The 12,489-nt window shown below is 50.5% G+C and overlaps 1 protein-coding gene across 3 annotated transcripts in view; it reads right to left on the minus strand.

The window, feature by feature from the left end:
* Window positions 1–2,256: 2,256 nt before the first annotated feature.
* ephb6 (eph receptor B6) overlaps window positions 2,257–12,489 on the minus strand; it is a 32,290-nt gene continuing 22,057 nt past the window's right edge. For 2 of the 3 annotated variants that reach the window (XM_069182823.1, XM_069182825.1), the window contains exons 7-19: window positions 12,203–12,459; window positions 11,501–11,582; window positions 9,882–10,006; window positions 9,139–9,301; window positions 8,940–9,054; window positions 8,733–8,788; window positions 8,268–8,387; window positions 6,752–6,999; window positions 5,702–5,920; window positions 4,852–5,001; window positions 4,513–4,700; window positions 3,822–3,977; window positions 2,257–3,699 (exon numbers count right to left, since the gene is read on the minus strand). In XM_069182823.1, coding sequence (XP_069038924.1) covers window positions 3,594–3,699; window positions 3,822–3,977; window positions 4,513–4,700; window positions 4,852–5,001; window positions 5,702–5,920; window positions 6,752–6,999; window positions 8,268–8,387; window positions 8,733–8,788; window positions 8,940–9,054; window positions 9,139–9,301; window positions 9,882–10,006; window positions 11,501–11,582; window positions 12,203–12,459 — 1,985 coding nt within the window. In that variant the 3' untranslated portion in view covers window positions 2,257–3,593. The remainder of the gene's footprint in view (window positions 3,700–3,821; window positions 3,978–4,512; window positions 4,701–4,851; window positions 5,002–5,701; window positions 5,921–6,751; window positions 7,000–8,267; window positions 8,388–8,732; window positions 8,789–8,939; window positions 9,055–9,138; window positions 9,302–9,881; window positions 10,007–11,500; window positions 11,583–12,202; window positions 12,460–12,489) is intronic. The other variant, XM_069182824.1, reaches the window with a different exon arrangement.

A 12,489-nucleotide genomic window follows, 5' to 3' on the forward strand; every position in this document is an offset into this window, starting at 1 on the left:
TACAGAGCAGGTCCACACTGTACTGTATCTACAGAGCCTGATCCACACTGTACTGTATCTACAGAGCAGGTCCACACTGTACTGTATCTACAGAGCAGGTCCACACTGTACTGTATCTACAGAGCCTGATCCACACCGTACTGTATCTACAGAGCAGGTCTACACTGTACTGTATCTACAGAGCAGATCCACACTGTACTGTATCTACAGAGCAGGTCCACACTGTACTGTATCTACAGAGCCTGATCCACACTGTACTGTATCTACAGAGCAGGTCCACACTGTACTGTATCTACAGAGCCTGATCTACACTGTACTGTATCTACAGAGCCTGATCCACACTGTACTGTATCTACAGAGCAGGTCCACACTGTACTGTATCTACAGCCTCCCTGTATGACAGTGCCTTGAGGTTGCTCACCCAACATTGTATGACAGCTTTACAACAAAGTACACGCATTTCACCTGCTGCATTTCTCCTCCCCTCCTAAAGATGACAGTGGAGGCGTCCCCTCGGGCGTCCATCTGCCTCCCCCTCTCTCCCCCAGCGAGACCGAGTCCGTCGGCAGCAGAACACGGGCCACGCCAGCCCCCCTCCCTTCGAGAGCTGCACCTGGGGCGGCTGTGGGGGTCGCTCCGCTGAGCCCTCCTCTAGCACCAGAAATGACCCAGCTCCCTCGCACTTGTTTGGGTTGATATAATGATTAACTAGCTACAAGTCAATTAATTTACACATAGCACTAACCTGTCCTTGTCTGGTCTATCGATCTCAATTTCACTTCAAGGTGCTTTATTAGCATGACCAACCAGTGTTGCCAAAACAGATAAAAATAATAAAATTGACATGGAACAAAACATACAATAAAAGTAAAATAAAATCTACAGCCCTATTACAGGCATTTACAACAGAGACACGTCCTAAAATATTTACATGTACTGTAAACATATTGAGCATTACATATTGAGATAATGAGAAACATATTGAGATCAGCCATCTCTCTTTGTCTCTTGTAGCCTTTCACTCCTTGTCTTATCTTATCTTATCCTTATCGAGCACACGGTGGCACAGACAGCGATGTGACTGAGCCCGCAGGGACGACAGCCCAAGAAGCGCTGGATGGGTCACTGAGGACGCGCGGAAAGTGAACGCCGCCCCCGGAAGACACCAAATGGAGACGGGCGTGCCGACAAGCGGACCCTGCCAATATGGGATTGATGCTAGGATGCAGAAGAAGCCTTCCCCTCCTTATCTGTCTCTGGCAGGGCAGTGTAATGAAAGGGTTAATATACAGCCTCTCTAGTCAGTCAGTAAGAGTGCGCGGGCTGAACCCTCCCTCTTGGTGCTCTTCAGTGGATTGTCAGATCTCTCAGATAAACAGCGAGTTTTCAAACAGGGACACGAGAGACCAAAAATCCCCTAACAGGGACAGTTTAACAAAAAATTCTCATTTGAGGATAAAAAGGAGCCTTTTAGTCAGAGCTACTCGGCTTGCAGCCCTTCCAGTGCACTCCACTGCAGTAATCTGACTCAACCAGCTGCTTAATTACTGCTGATCCTGCTAATTATCAATTCAACAGCACTGGGTGCAGCTACACTGTAATGCAGTGGACTGCAGAGGCTGCAAGTAGCTCTGATTCCAGTATCAAGGTCCCACCTTCACACTGCAATACCCTGAGACAGGATGGGCTCCCACACTGACACGACACTGCCCACTCATGCTCTTCATTCACCTCAAGGCAACACTGCTCACAGGGAATGAAAGGGTTAATATACAGCCTCTCTAGGCAGTCAGTAAGAGTGCGTGGGCTGAACCCTCCCTCTTGGTGCTCTTCAGTGGATTGTCAGATCTCTCAGATACCAGCCCCCCGACCATGTGTGGAGCTGGAAATGAGTGGGACAGGAAATCTCTCCTTTCCCTTCAGGGGCAAAAGAAAAATCACACATTCACTTCCTCTTCGGAAGTACACCTGCCCACCTGTTAGCGGAAAGGCTCTCGTCTGGATCCCGGGTCAGGGCCAGCGGGCGTGGGGCTGGCCGGCGAGTCCGGGGGGCGGGACAGTCCGGCGGTCCAAGGGGTGGTCGATTAGCAGCCGAAGTGGGGCAGGCCGTGCGAACTCCGCACAGAATGACCTCAGAGCCCGGATCAAACCAGGGACCCGAGGGTCAAACGGAGTCAAACAGCAGTTCGACAGTCGGACGCATCTCCGCGGGCAGATATTCAGGTTCCATTCAAAAGACGGAGTCAAGAGAAAATCTGACTTTTATAATAAAATCTTTTATTTTTACAAATCTGAACGGACTGAAAACGAACGTTCCGCCTGCCCCGCGGCACGGCCAGGGATGTCAGTCATTTAAAGAATACTGTACTTACAACACGTACTCGCAACACGTCTTCCAGGGCATAACACCAACAACAACATTAGTCATCAAAAAAAAGCACAGCTTGATTGTCTTTACAATTCCAGAGGACAGCCCAGGAGAGAATCCATTTAACTCCCCATCCCTGGGTTAAACTGCCTCCAGTGGAGTAGCACTGATTCTCCATAGCAGGAGGGCCTCACCGAGACTGAGTCACTTCTCTGTAGAAGCTGGAGACAGAGGTGAGTGTGATTCTGCAGCAGTCTGAGATAGCAAGATGCCTGTGGGAACTGAGCAAAGGCTCAGTTATTGATGCAGGGTGGTCAAGGACTGTGTCTGCAGCAGGGCTGTCCAGTCCTGGTCCTGGAGGGGTCAGTGTGTGTCTGCAGCAGGGCTGTCCAGTCCTGGTCCTGGAGGGGTCAGTGTGTGTCTGCAGCAGGGCTGCCCAGTCCCGGTCCTGGAGGGGTTAGTGTGTGTCTGCAGCAGGGCTGTCCAGTCCCAAAACTGGAGGGGTCAGTGTGTGTCTGCAGCAGGGCTGTCCAGTCCTGGTCCTGGTGGTATGAGTGTTTGTCTGCAGCAGGGCAGTCCAGTGCTGGTCCTGGAGGGGTCAGTGTGTGTCTACAGAAGGGCTGTCCAGTCCTGGTCCTGCAGGCGTAAGTGCGTCTGCAGCAGGGGTGTCCAGTCTACGTCTGGAAGAGTCAGCACCTGAAGTCCTGGTAGAAGCTGTTCAACTGGTCCAATCAAATCAGCAACAAGCTGATTCAGGTCAGTAATAGTCTATAGACCTGACTCCTCTCCTGGACCAGGCATGAACTCCCCTATTATAAGGTGGCAACCATGGTAAAGTTCACAAGATAGAGAACATCCTCCCCCTTTCCCCACAGAAAGTGGACTAATCCGCCCTTCCTGGACGAGAACCCCCATCCTCACCCCCCCACCTCAGTGGAATTGTCTTGCCTTCCTGAAACAGGAATACAGAGAGTTTTAATTAGATGAGGAATTGTGGTGAGGTGAGGGAGGTGGAGAGGGTGAAAGAGAAATACTGGGAGCAGGAGAGAGGGGTTTGAAAGAGGGAGAAAGGTGAAGAGGGGTGTGGAGAGCAGGACAGCGGGCAGGATGATCAGAGTGAGAAAGCTGGTGAGAAGAGAAGGTAAGAGAGACCGTGAGTGAAGGACAGGGAATGGGATATTTCTTCGTCCTTTCTCCCTCCCTTGAGCTCCTCCTTCTGCTCTCTCTACACCTCTATTTGTCCCTGGTTCAGATGGACCCTCAGCTGCTGGGCTCCATTCAGGATTTTCTTCTGATGGCCCAGCAGGGACACCCCGAGTCTCCGGATATCCCTGGGAGCACAAAGGAGAGAGAGCTTGCAAACGATTCTCGTCGGCGGCTCCGTGGGTCGTCAAAAAGCTCTTGGAACTGGAGAGCCGGGGACACGGACAGACGCACAAGCGGACAGACTCACTCGAGCGTCAGGCCAGCTGCAGCTTCCAGGGAATGGAGCTCGGCTTGGTCGAACTCCTCCTTGTAGCGCCCCATCTTGAGCGCGTCCAGCCAGTCGGACACGGTCAGCACGGCTGAGAAATCCGGCGGCGCGTGGCTCAGCAGTGGCTGCGAAGGCCTGAGAGAGGAGCAAGGGGCTTGCTGGGTGAACTTGTAATGAATTAACAGTGGGCTGGAAGGGGAACACGACACCTCCCACAGGACTCTGCTGACCTCTGCTGGTGCACCTGAAAGCTGTAGCTCTTCGTCAAACAAAAGCTCCCAGAAGACTTTGCTGCCTGAGCATCACATGGCTATTGTCAGATGCACCATGGGAGTTGAAGTTCCCAATCTGTCTCAACCTTGCACTAGCAATGTTTAATCATCTAGGTCACCTTCTATGAATTAGCCTGGCCATCCCTTGATTTTTGTTTCATAAAATAGACACATATAAAATGGTAAATATACTATTAAGGTATATGTCCTAATATTGTGTGAAGAAATGGTCATGTAGTCCAGGTGCACAATGGGAGATGCAGTCCATACTATAGACTCATAGACAAGCACTCATTGAGCTCCTCTCTCTTAAAAACTACATCTCCACTGACACCTTGCTTTCCTAACGTTGGGATCTGTCAGTGCATGATGGAAGCTGTACTTTTAGTCTGTCTCACCTGGTGGTTGTGACAGTTTTGAGCATGGAGGGGTGTCTCATGAGCCGGTCCAGTGTGGAGACGATGTTGTCGAACCCGGGTCTTTCTGTCCTCTCCTGGGTCCAGCAGTCCAGCATGAGTATGTGCAGAGCAGCTGGGCAGCTGGGAGGAGCAGGCAGGCGGTACTGATCTGTAACTGCATTCATCACCTAGAGAGAGCAGGAGAGTTAAAGGGAGAGTTCTAGCCTTTACACATAGAAGTACCAGGACTACGCAACAGTGGCACCGCACTGAGACAAACGCACAGCACGGTAGGAAAGTGACAGAGATTGGAAAGGAGAGAGCACAGCGGCACCTAACCTCCTGATTGCTCATGTCCCAATATGGGCGCTCTCCGTATGACATCACTTCCCACATGACGATTCCAAAGCTCCAGACGTCGCTTGCTGTGCTGAACTTTCTGTGCTGAATTGCTTCTGGGGCTGTCCACCTGACTGGAATCTTAGTACCCTAAAAGACATGGAGAGGGTTATCAAGAACATATTAATATTGATCCTAATGTTGGAGACACACCTCACACACAAAGATTAATACAGATACTAATATAGACCCTAGAGACAGTCCTCACACACTGAGATTAATATAGACCCTAATATAGACCCTAGAGACACTCGTCACACACTGAGATTAATATAGACCCTAATATAGACCCTAGAGACACTCTTCACACACTGAGATTAATATAGACCCTAATATAGACCCTAGAGACACTCCTCACACACTGAAATTACTACAGATACTAATATAGACCCTAGAGACACTCCTCACACACAGAGATTAATACAGACCCTAATATAGACCCTAGAGACACTCCTCACACACAGAGATTAATACAGACCCTAATACAGATCCTAGAGACACACCTCACACACAGAGATTAATACAGACCCTAGAGACACTCCTCACACACAGAGATTAATACAGACCCTAATACAGATCCTAGAGACACACCTCACACACAGAGATTAATACAGACCCTAGAGACACTCCTCACACACAGAGATTAATACAGACCCTAATACAGATCCTAGAGACACACCTCACACACAGAGATTAATACAGACCCTAATATAGACCCCAGAGACACTCCTCACACACAGAGGTGAATACAGACCATATTATAGACCCCAGAGACACTCCTCCCTCTCACCAGTGAAGCTGTGTAGGTGGGGATGTTCTTCTCCTGGTTCCTCATCAGCCTGGAGAGCCCAAAGTCAGAGATCTTGCACACGAGGTTGGCGTTGACCAGGATGTTGCGGGCCGCCAGGTCACGGTGGACAAAGTTCTTCTCGGACAAGTACCGCATCCCCGCGGCGATGCCTCTCAACATCCCGACCAGCTGGAGCACGCTGAACTGTCCCTCGTTCTCCTGCAGGAGCGAGGGAGTGAGAGGGAGCAGACATTTATACAGCAAGCACACCGCACCCGGTCTGACAAGGGCAGAGCTTACCAAGCGGATTTCCTCTGACAGTCTGCACACTGAGATTAGGAACAAGTAATAGGTTTATTCCCTGCTGAAAAAAAGAAGAGAAAACACAACGTTTCGGCCGTGGAGCCTTCATCAGGTGTGATCATGCTGAGATTGGGTCAGATGTGAGACGTTTAACCATTTAATCGGCGTGTTCACCCCAGGAGTCTAAAGAGCTATGCTGTGGCCATTAACACACAGAGATGCTTTTGTGATTATGGTAGCGCTCGTTAGCCTTGCTGCCCTGCAGTGTTGAGGCCCTGGATTCAACTCCAGACCTGAGGTGCTGTCTGTGGGAGGTTTGTATCTTCTCCCTCTGCTCACTCGGGTCTCCTCCTACAGTCCAAAGACATGCTGGCAGGTCTTCTTTGGCTTCAACTGGGGAGACTGGGGAAACTGGCCCTGGTGTCCGTGTGTGTTTGTGTCTGGGTGTGTCCTGGGACGAAATGGCATCCTGTTCCTGCCTCGTGCCCATTGCTTGTCAGGACTGGCTCTGCCCCCGGGACTCTGAACTGGATAAAGTGGTTAGGAGATGGATGGATGGTACTCCTGTCTCCAGTGTGCACTGAGGAAATCTGGTCTAATTCGGTCCTCTGTCAGTCACAGGGATAGGGGCTTGATATCAGCCTAGTTTCACAGTGACCAGTATTATAAGATTGACAAAGTGGGAAAGAGCACCCCCTCACACTGCACAAGCCCAGCGGGTGACCTGCAGCTCCCAGGAGCACACACCCTGAGGAAGCTGTCGAGCTGTCCGTTGTCCATGTACTCGGTGACGATCCTCTCCGGGCCGCCGCGGGTGACCACGCCTTCCAGCCGCAGGACGTTGGGGTGATCGAACTGGCCCATCACGCCCGCCTCCGCCAGGAAGGCCCGCCTCGCCACCTCCGACACGCCCGGCCGCAGGGTCCGTACGCACACCGCCACTTCCCCCCGGCCCCCCGACCGGTACCGGCCCCGCTGCACCTCCCCGAACTGACCTGACGCAGGGAGAGAGCGGGAACAAGAGAGGAGAGAGAAGCACAGGTCAGTGTGTCTGCAGCAGGGCTGTCCAGTCCTGGTCCTGGAGGGGTCAGTGCGTGTCTGCAGTAGGGCTGTCCAGTCCTGGTCCTGGAGGGGTCAGTGTGTGTCTGCAGCAGGGCTGTCCAGTCCTGGTCCTGGAGGGGTCAGTGCGTGTCTGCAGTAGGGCTGTCCAGTCCTGGTCCTGGAGGGGTCAGTGTGTGTCTGCAGCAGGGCTGTCCAGTCCTGGTCCTGGAGGGGTCAGTGCGTGTCTGCAGTAGGGCTGTCCAGTCCTGGTCCTGGAGGGGTCAGTGTGTCTGCAGTAGGGCTGTCCAGTCCTGGTTCTGGAGGGGTTGGTGTGTCAGCAGATGATCTATGTCTCTTTATTCTATCAGCACCTGGGAGAAGCTGTTCAACTGTTCCATGTTAGCCAGTACCAAGCTGATTCCGATCATTAAGAGCTAAGAGTGTGGAATGAAAATCTGCAGGAACAGGACCAGGACCAGGAGTGAACCCTTCTATTATATGGTGGCACTCATGGCATAGATCATCAGGCAGAGAACATGCACCCACCTCCCCTTCCCCCACAGAAAGTGTACTAATCCAGTCTTCCTGGAAGAGAAACCACCCCCCTCACCACCATCCCACACCCCTCAGAGGAGGAGATGAGGAGAAGAAAAGGAAGAGAGAGTGAGCAAAAGATGAAGGAGATGATAGGAAAAGAGATGGAGAGGATGAATGGAAACAGAGAAGGAGAGCCATTGATACACTGCATCAACTGAAGGACATGCTGCACACTGTATTATTACTTACCTGCACTACAGTACAGTAAAATGACTACATGTACATTTAGCACCAGCACAACATTTTCCATAAGGAGATGCACTATGAGCTGTAGAGTTTCCTCAAGAGTGTGCACAGCAGTGTATCCACATTGCACAAGCCAATCACTTCAGGACATTGATGGAGCACAGTAATCAATCACATAATCTTCCTTCTTTCCTTGGTAATCTTTGTCTCTCTTATTGTTTTGGATTGTGCTGTAAATCCCCAGAGGATAACAAAGCTTGAATTGAACTGAACGGTACCTACATTTCCCAGCATCACTTTCCAGAAGAAGTCATTCCAGTCTAATGCAGATGGAAGGTGATTAAGCTTTCTCTGCACTCCTCCTGCCTTTTAATCAAATTGTACAGAACAAAAGGTCTAGAAACCAAAGCAGTCCAATTGGAACCCAGGTCTATCTCACCTGCACCAATCACCGCCTCGAGCTTGATATGGGCCGGGTCGATCTCTCGAGCAAATTCGCGGACGGCTTCGTTTGGGTCCTCATAAGTGGAGGGATCAACATAGTACTTCACACCACCTCCTAACATGCACAAAGACAAAGATTAATACAGATAGTAATAAAGACTCAGTTACGCTGAGATTGATATACACCATAACAAAGACCCTAAAGAAGCACATAACACAAATAGATTATTACAGACCCTAATATAAACCCAAGAAACAAACCTCATACATAGAGAATACGGGCCCTAATATAGACCCAAGAGACACCCCTCACATACAGAGGTTAATACAGACCCTAATACAGACCCTAGAGACACACCTCACACACAGAGATTAATACTGACCCTAATGTAGACCACAACTAACACAGAGCGATAGATAAACGCATTAATATAAACGGTGAACAGTGGGGAAAATTTACCTCTGTTAGTGATGTACCTCTGAAGTCGATCACTGTAAGGGCTCTCCCTGCGTTTACTAGAGAATAAACACAATTAATTGCTTAATTGCCCTGTCCATGCAACGGTACACAGCCTTAAGCTGCATGGTCCCTATCGGTGTGTGCATTCTTCAGTCTGTGGTTCTGTCTGAGTGCTCTTGTTCATTTGGGGTACGGGCGGTCACTGACCTTCGGAACACAAACACAAGGACCAGAGCTGCCGCAACCAAGAGGAAAGCAGCCCCGCCCATCACTGAGCCGACCAATAGGGGCAGGTGACTCTGCAGGGCTTGCGAGTGCTCCTCTGGGAGGGGGACAGAGAGAGGGCGTGGTCAGGGCCAGGCCTGGGCTGGGGCTGGGTTCGACAGAGCGGGACACACACACTCACCCTCACCCAGTGTGGTGAAGTACACAGTGTTGCTGTACGGCCCATAGCCTCGCTCGTTGCGCGCGCGGATCTGAAAGGCGTAAATGGACCCCGGGGACAGCTGACCTACTGTGGCCATGTTGGTCTGACTGAGCAGAGAGAAGGAGCTGTCCTCATCTGTACTCTGAGAGAGAGAAGTTAATATAGACTGACTGACTGGACACTACAGCACAGTGACCCTGACTGACTGACTGGACACTACAGCACAGTGACCCTGACTGACTGGACACTACAGCACAGAGACACTGACTGACTGACTGGACACTACAGCACAGAGACACTGACTGACTGACTGGACACTACAGCACAGTGACCCTGACTGACTGACTGGACACTACAGCACAGAGACACTGACTGACTGACTGACTGGACACTACAGCACAGTGACCCTGACTGACTGACTGGACACTACAGCACAGAGACACTGACTGACTGACTGACTGGACACTACAGCACAGAGACACTGACTGACTGACTGACTGGACACTACAGCACAGAGACACTGACTGACTGGACACTACAGCACAGTGACCCTGACTGACTGACTGGACACTACAGCACAGTGACCCTGACTGACTGACTGGACACTACAGCACAGTGACCCTGACTGACTGACTGGACACTACAGCACAGTGACCCTGACTGACTGGACACTGTAAATAACTGGAGAGATGAGATTAATGCAGACACTCTGACTGGCCCACCTTGTCGTAGTATCTGAGCTGGTACTCCAGGATCTCCCCATTGGGCTGCTCTGGTTGGGGCCAAGACAGGGTGATAGAGTCAGCCGACCTGCTCACCTGGTGCACCAAGGGGACAGGAGAGGGCACTGCGTGAAAGAGAACGAGAGGGAGGTGGACAGAGAGAGAGTGTGTGTTAGTTTAGTGTACAAACCGAATGACTGGACACTGCAATGTCTTAAGATTGCACAGAGGAGGGGGTGAGGTCTATATGGTGGTGTTTGTGTGAAAAGCAGACTAATAAGTAGACACTCAAAGTCTTAAATCAGGACCACAAATGGGAGAGGTTTTTGGGAGAGGACTGTGTGACTAACTACTGACCCAGTGTAGCAATTCCGACTTCTGTTCCTGCAGTACTGCTGTACTCCACTGGAGGGCAGTATTATACCAAGCTTTCCTAATGTACGTAAGGATGTAACATGAAACAGCAGAATCATCTGTTCAAAAGTCTCTTTCTGTTTAAATTGATTTATTGATCAATTTCTGGTGCTGTGAGGTAGCAGTGCTGGCCACCAAGCTGCCCACAGGAGATGTGTCTCATAACATGCTGTCCACACGTTACAAGAAATTATATTCAAACCAGTAAAGCACAAAGGCAGAATTCCTTTAATATAGTCGCATACAGTATGCACACTTTTTAAGCAGCAGGTAGATGAAGAATAGTTCTTCAATTATTCAGATTCAACTATATAATAATATATTATGACTAGAATTATATTACTAGAATAAATAAAGTAAGATTTTCTCTGTAGCTGAGATGACATCCTCTGTCTTTATGATGCCTTCTCTCTACCTCTGATCTCCTAACGGTCCATCTGTTGCCATCGCGAAAGCTTTCGGTTATTATTTTAATGGGGATTGAACTCATAAGCGACATGATACGGATTTGCTCACAGCGGTGAGCGGATTGTGCTGTGTCCAAGAGCTCGCTGCGTCGGCAGTCAAGCCCTGCAGTTTCCCAGCTCTCTGGGCTTTTGGCAGGACGGGGAGAGGGGGGGGATCTGAAGAGCCGACCTCACAGCCTGTTGAAAGACGAGGTCAGGGGGAAAGGAGTCCAACGCCACCCAGAGAGCAGGGCAGGTGGAAGAAACGAGGGAATAAGAAACAGACAGAATCCCGCCTGGAGAACTCAGAGTCCCGGCATGAAAGAGATCAAAGCCTCATGTCCGCCTGCCTGGCGCCGCCTGTGTCTAAAATGAGCTACTGCATCTCACTCCCCCCCGTGTCTCTCTCCCTCCTCCTCCCTGCCTCCATCTCTCTTGAGCAACATTGACTTGACAGCATCGCGTGACTGCAAGCCACCTGTGTCCTTAATGAGAGAGAGGGAGGGAGAGGAGGGGGTGAGCAGGGTTAATACACACTGTGTGGACACTGCAGTACAGACACTGAGAGGGGGAAGAGGAGGGTTAATACACACTGTGTGGACAATGCGGTGAGAGAGAAGCAGATACACAAACACACAGGCACTCACACGAAGAGAAATATGCAAACATACACGTAGATCCATACACACTGTGATGCATAAAGATCCACAGGAAGAGAAATACAAGCACACACGCACACACCCAGGTATGCAAGCTCACCTGATTGGCTGGTGCTGAAATTGACAGTGGCAAATTGGGGAGGTAAAGGACTCAGACCTGACACCCCATTGACCGCCTGAACCTGTCAATCAAAATCAAGCTTCAGTCAAATCTGTCCTATCGGCCACATGCTTCAGATTACTCCCGAATGACTATACCTGAGTATCTCAACACTGAGACTACATATCCCATATTTCAAAGGGACAGCATCACCACCCATAAACACAGGGATTAAGGCAAAATTGAGCATGGGAATAGTAGTAGAAATCTTTCCAGTATGCTGGAGTAGTCTACAGTAAGTAATAGATTATGGTGACAGATGGCTCTGAGTAGAGAGTATTATATGCAGATATTTCTGATATCTCTATCTCTCCCAACTATTTCTCCTGGATTTTAGGGTTTGATGCAGCGGGTACACATGAGAAAGGTCATCCAACATACAAAACACTCCAATATTGGTATCCACTGACAAGAGCAGGTACTGTGGGGCTTAAGGGAAATGTAGTTCCAGGCCTTACCGATTGTCACCCACAGAGACCCCACCCCCTCCCCGTTTCCTGCAACGGTTATACACTATAGTCTGACTGTGACCACACCCCACAGTACAGAGAAAACTGGGCTGGACAGTTGCAACAGTGACCAGTGTGTCCAGACCTTGCCGCACAGTGAAACCCCTCCAATCTTCTTGCTGACTGCCAGTACCTGTATGAGGTAAGTGACCCTGGTCAGCAGGTTCCCCAGTAGCACCCTAGTCTGGGTCAGTCCACTGGGCCGGGGGCTGTAGGTGACAGAGTCTCCACACCGCACACAGACAGCAGGGGGCGCTATGGGACAAACTCGACACTGGATGGTATAGGATAGATCATCTCTACCACCAGCACTGAGGGGAGGCCGCCAGCGCAGTAGGACGCCTGAGCCCTCGTACTCCCAGGAGAGGGAGAGAGGTGCCGAGGGTGGAGCTAGAGGACAGAGGGAGAGAGAAAGAGTCA

This window comes from Lepisosteus oculatus, chromosome 23 (assembly GCF_040954835.1).
Source record: "Lepisosteus oculatus isolate fLepOcu1 chromosome 23, fLepOcu1.hap2, whole genome shotgun sequence".
Lineage (NCBI taxonomy): Eukaryota > Metazoa > Chordata > Actinopteri > Semionotiformes > Lepisosteidae > Lepisosteus > Lepisosteus oculatus.